Source organism: Cebus imitator, unplaced genomic scaffold, assembly GCF_001604975.1.
Source record: "Cebus imitator isolate Cc_AM_T3 unplaced genomic scaffold, Cebus_imitator-1.0 Scaffold316, whole genome shotgun sequence".
In the NCBI taxonomy this organism is placed as follows: Eukaryota; Metazoa; Chordata; class Mammalia; order Primates; family Cebidae; genus Cebus; species Cebus imitator.
In genome coordinates this window covers 274,925-280,895 of record NW_016107631.1, presented here as the reverse complement: position 1 = coordinate 280,895, position 5,971 = coordinate 274,925, and the positions used below count along the sequence as shown (strand labels likewise).

Below are 5,971 nucleotides of genomic sequence, written 5' to 3'. Positions count from 1 at the left end.
CTGTAATCCCAGCTACTCAGAAGGCTGAGGCAGGAGAATTGCCTGAACCCAGGAGGCGGAGGTTGCGGTGAGCCGAGATCGCGCCATTGCACTCCAGACTGGGTAACATGAGTGAAACTCCGTCTCAAAAAATAAATAAATAAATAAATAAATTAAATTAAATAAATGAACCCTCACAAGAACCCTACGAGATAGGTACTATTTTTTTGTTTGTTTGTTTTCTAAAGTCATGGTTTCACCATGTTGATAAGGCTGGTCTTGAACTCCCGACCTCAGGTGATCCGCCCGCCTTGGCCTCCAAAGTGCTTGGATTACAGGTGTGAGCCACCATGCCCAGCCCGATATGTACTGTTAATATTCCCTTCTTACTAATAAAGGAACTGAAGCTCAGAGTAATCAGGAGCTTCCCCAAGGACTCAACATAAGTGCTAGACCAGGGATATGAACTCAAGTCTGTCAATCCAGTAAGCTGGCTCTTAAATGCCTAGGCAATAACACCCCAATAGTTAATGGAACCCTTTCTTTTCCATCAGCACATCATCTGTTAGATGGCTCGGCCATCTGGCATAATGATCTTTGTCCCAGACAATCACACCAGCCTCCTCCCCAGCCTCTCTGCCCCATCCATATTCCGGGTCAGACTCCATTTGCAGCCCATGGCATTCAAGACGACTCCACACACCTTAGCAAGGCCCATATGCTCTCTAGAACCAGCCACCAACCTACCTTTCCAGCTTCCTGCCAATCCCTCAATCAATAAATATTGAGAGGTTACTATGTCCCATATCCTGTTATGGGAACTAGGAATACATCTGCAAACAAGCTGAAAAAAATTCCTGCTTTTGGCTCGGCACAGTGGCTCATGCTGTAATCCCAGCACTTTGGTGGGCCAAGTCGGGCAGATCACGAAGTCAGGAGATCGAGACTAACCTGGCCAACATGCCATAACCCTGTCTCTACTAAAAAATACAAAAATTACCCAGGTGTGGTGATGGGTGCCTATAATCCCAGCTACCTGGGAGGCTGAGGCAGGAGAATCACTTGAAATGGAAAGGTGGAAGTCACAGTGAGCTAAAAGGCCGAAATTCCATCTCAAAAAAAAAAAAAAAATCCCTGCTTTTGTGGTATATATGTTTTTCTTTCCTTTTGAGGGGGTAGGGTGGGGTAGATGGCAGGGGACACAGACAAACAATACACATGATGAGTAAGTAATTTCAGAGACTGTTAGGATGTATCAAATACTATGGAAAAAGAAAATAGAGTGTGGGGAAGAAAGATCAGAATTTGGGGTGATGGAGTATTAAACACCATGGTCAGGATAGGCCTCCTTGGGCAGGTGACATGTAAGCAAGACTTGAACCTTCCTTCAAAAAAAATTTTATTTTGGCCGGGTGCAGTGGCTCATGCCTGTAAGCCCAGCACTCTGGGAGGCAGAGGCGGGCAGATCACGAGGTTGGAAGATTGAGACCATCCTGGCCAATATGGTGAAACCCCATCTCTATAAGAAATACAGGCCGGGCGCGGTGGCTCAAGCCTGTAATCCCAGCACTTTGGGAGGCCGAGGCGGGTGGATCACGAGGTCAAGAGATCGAGACCATCCTGGTCAACACGGTGAAACCCCGTCTCTACTAAAAATACAAAAAATTAGCTGGGCATGGTGGCACGTGCCTGTAATCCCAGCTACTCAGGAGGCTGAGGCAGGAGAATTGCCTGAACCCAGGAGGCGGAGGTTGCGGTGAGCCGAGATCGCGCCATTGCACTCCAGCCTGGGTAACAAGAGCGAAACTCCGTCCCAAAAAAATAAAAAATAAAAATAAAAATAAGAAAAAAAAAAAAAAAAAAAAATCAGCCAGGTGTGGTGGCATGCACCTGTAACCCGAGCTACTCAGGAGTCTGAGGAAGGGCGAACTGCTTGAACTCAGGAGGCAGAGGTTGCAGTAAGCACCCAGCAGGGAGTGCTTTTTATCTTTTTTTAAACCAAGTCTTGCTCTATCGCCCACACTAGAGTACAGTGTTGTGATCTTGGCTCACTTAACCTCTGCCTCCTGGGTTCAAGCAATCCTGCCTTAGGCTCCTGAGTAGGTGACATTACAGGCGCCCGCCACCACGCCCGGCTAATTTTTGTATTTTTAGTAGAGACCAGGTTTCACCATTTTGGCCAGGTTGGTCTTGAACTCCTGACCTCGTGATCCACCCACCTTGGCCTCCCAAAGTGCTGGGATTACAGGCATGAGCCACCAAGCCCGGCCCAGGAGTGCTTTTTTATATAATCCCAGTGGGACCTGAGTAACTTTAGGTTTTTTTTTTGGAGATTGAGTCTTGCTCTGATGCCCAGGCTGGAGTGCAGTGCCCCATCTTGGCTCAGTACAACCTCTGCCTCCCAGGTTCATGTGTCTCCCTTCCTCAGCCTCAAGAGTAGCTGGGACTACAGGTGCACATCACCATGCCTAGCTAATTTTTTTGTATATTTCTAGCAGAGATGGGGTTTCACCATGTTGGCCAGGATGGCCTCAACCTCCTGATCTCGTGATCTGCCCACCTCGGCCTCTCAGTGTGCTGGGATTACAAGTATGAGCCACTGCACTAGCCTATTTTTTATTTCTGTAGAGACAAGGTCTTGTTTTATTGTCCAGGCTAGTCTCCAACTGGCCCCAAGTGATCCTCCCATCTTGGCCTCTCAGAGTGCTGGGATTACAGGCATGATCCATGGCATTTGGCCTTGAACCCTCTGTTTTAAAGGCCATGTCTGGGCACACATTGTTTCCTCTGCTTGGAATGTCCTTCCATTGCCTCTATACAAGGCTTGAATCTACACAACTTCCGATTTCACCCCCATTATAACATCTTTCCTTGTACCCAGACTGTCTCATTCATCTTTTTGTAAAATCTTGCTGTACCATTTGCCTTCGATACTCTTTTTCTTTTTTTTCTTTAGATGGAGTCTCGCTCTGTCAGCAGGCTGGAGTGCAGTGGCGTGATCTCGGCTCACTGCAACCTCCGCCCCCTGGGTTCAAGCAATTCTCCTGTCTCAGCCTCCCGAGTAGCTGGGACTACAGGCGTGACGAACCATGCCCAGGTAATTTTTGTATTTTTTAGAAGAGATGGGGTTTCACCATGTTGGCCAGGATGGTCTCAATCTCTTGACCTCGTGATCCACTCGCCTCGGCCTCCCAAAGTGCTGGGATTACAGGCGTGAGCCACAGCGCCTGGCCTTCTATACTCATTTTAAGGATGGGTCTATGAAACTGGATACCTCTTCTAGACAATAAGCCCTTAAAGGCAAGAATCTTTTTTTTTCCTCCACTCTTGTCGCCAAGGCTGGAGTGCATCGGTACAATCTCGGCTCACTGCAACCTCCACCTTCCGGGTTCAAGTGATTCTTCTTCCTTAGCATTCCGAGTAGCTAGGATTACAGGTGCGTGCCACCATGCCCAGCTAATTTTTGTATTTTTTTTTAGTAGAGACAGGGTTTCACCATGTTGGCCAGGCTGGTCTCCAACTCCTGACCTCAGGTGATCCACCTGCCTTGGCCTCCCAAAGTGCTGGGATTACAGGCGTGAGCCACGGTGCCTGCCCAAAGGCAACAATCTTGCCCCCATTTATGTTAACACTGCCCACCTTAATGCTTTGCCTATGGCAAATGATCAGCAAGTATCTACTGACTCAATGCAAGATGTTTGCACTTGCTCTAAAAACTTGCTCTGGGGCCAGGACTGTAACGCCAGAAATTTGAGAGGCCGAGGCTGGAGGACTGCTTGAGGCCAGGAGTTCAGGACCAGGCTGGGCAATACAGCAAGATCCCATCTCCACAAAAATAAAAATAAATTATGGCCAGGCATGGTGGCTCACACCTGTAATCCCAATACTTTGGGAGGCTGAAGCGGACAGATCACTTGAGGTTAGGAATTTTAGACCAGCCTGGTCAACATGGTGAAACCCCGTCTCTACTAAAAATACTAAAGAAATTAGCCAGGTGTGGTGGCAGGAGCCTGTAATCCCAGTTACTTGGTAGGCTGAGGCAGGAGAATCACTTGAATCCGGGAGGCGGAGGTTGCAGTGAGCCAAGATTGCACCACTACACTCCAGCCTGGGCAACAGAGCAAGACTCTGTCTCAAAAAAAAAATTATCCAGGCATGAGGACATGTGCCTGTAGTCTCAACCACTCAGGAGACTGAGGCTGGAGGATAGCTTGAGCCCAGAGCCCAAGAGTTAAGGGCTGCAGTGAACTATTACACCATTACACTCCAGCCTGGTCAACACAGTGAGACCCCATTCTCTGAAAAAAGAAACTTGCTCTGGGTCCCCATGGCAATCGAGAATGACAGAACAATAGAAGTGATCCGATTGGAATGCTGGGCTCTTCTGATGGCTAGTAGCTCACCTGTTTGATGATATATGTTAGCTCTTCAATTTCCACCGCTTTATCATCAAAGAGGGACTTGCGCTTTGCCACTACAGAGACAAACAAGAAGCCGCAAAGGGTGAGATGAAAGACAAAGCTCAGGGAATACAGTCCTCAGCCCTCTGTGATGTACTACTGCCCCACTTCTGAAAGACCCCAAGAACACTCACAGATTGTCAGCTTCTCCAGCTTGGCAAATGTGTTGCTAAGGTCTTTCCCAATGCGCCTGCAAACGACCACTAGTGAGACTGTGGGAAAGGGCAGGAGAAGGCCTTTTCCCACATAAGCTCCAGCACAACCAATCCCAGACTTCACAGCCAAGGCCACTAAAGGCAAGCCTACTTTTCTTCAGACACTGTATCACCCCACCAGAAAGCTTCTCTCAACTCACTTGGCCATGAGGGTGAATTCACTGCGCTGTCGGACAGCACGCAAAGCTGGCTTATTTGTCTGGATTCCATTCTGAAAAGCAATGGCAGGAGGTGACAACTTTAGTTCCCCCTTCCCCAGTTCCAGTTTTCACTCTACCTCAGGTGTCCACTAAACCATCTCTAGTACTGGTGGCATCCATCCGATGATCTAGATTTATCAGTGGTAGTGGTTTAGACTCCAGATTTGAAGACAAGTAGACCTGAGTTCAAATCTTGACTCACTACTTACTAGCTAGGGGTTTTGGGGACAAGTTACTTAAAACATTCTGAATCTCTATTTCCCCTTCTGTAAAATGAAGACAATCCACACCTCTCCGCTTCTTGTTGCTAAGACTAAATAACAAAAAGGCTGAAAAGTACTTTCATCAACTACCTGGTACATTGTAAGCACTAAATAAATGGTAGCTAGTATTGCCATTCTATTCCTCAAATCAGGAAATCAGGGTGAGGATGACTGCAAAGCTCTTGGAGTTCACATAGAAAAGCAGCTTTACCAAGAGATAAACAGCAAAAAAAACTTTTTTTAAACTGTTTTATTTTTGAGACAGGGTCTCGCTCAGTCTCCCAGGCTGGAATATATGATCATAGCTCACTGTGGCCGTGACATCCTTGGCTCAAGTGATCCTCCCACTCAGCTTCCCAAGTAGCTGGGACTACAGAGCACACCACCACACCTAGCTAATTTTTAACTTTTTGTAGAGATAGGGTCTTGTTATATTGCCAGGGCTGGTCTCGAACTCCTAGCCTCAAGCAATCCTCCTACCTCAGCCTCCCAAAGTGCTGGGATTACAGGTATGAGCCAGCATGCCCAGCCATCAGTAAAAACATTTTAAAATACAGTTACCTGGCTGGGTGTAGTGGTGCATGCCAGTAATCCCAGAACTTTGGGAGGTTGAGGCAGGCAGATCACAAGGTCAAGAGATCAAGACCATCCTGACTAACATGGTGAAACCCTATCTTTACTAAAAATACAAAAATTAGCTGGACTTGGTGGCATGCACCTGTAGTCCCAGGTACTCGGGAGGCTGAGGTAGCAGAATCGCTTGAACTCAGGAGGCAGAGGTTGCAGAGAACCAAGACTGCACCACTGCACTCTTGGCGATGGTGCAAAGCCTGGCGACAAAGCAAGAGTCTATC

The 5,971-nt window shown here is 47.5% G+C and overlaps 1 protein-coding gene across 2 annotated transcripts in view; it reads right to left on the bottom strand.

Moving 5' to 3' along the window:
* Window positions 1-5,971, bottom strand: part of STX5 (syntaxin 5) — a 27,390-nt gene that overhangs the window by 17,615 nt on the left and 3,804 nt on the right. For both annotated transcript variants that reach the window (XM_017503815.2, XM_037729672.1), the window contains exons 3-5: window positions 4,795-4,865; window positions 4,574-4,629; window positions 4,383-4,453 (exon numbers count right to left, since the gene is read on the bottom strand). In XM_017503815.2, the coding sequence (XP_017359304.1) occupies window positions 4,383-4,453; window positions 4,574-4,629; window positions 4,795-4,865 (198 nt within the window). The remainder of the gene's footprint in view (window positions 1-4,382; window positions 4,454-4,573; window positions 4,630-4,794; window positions 4,866-5,971) is intronic.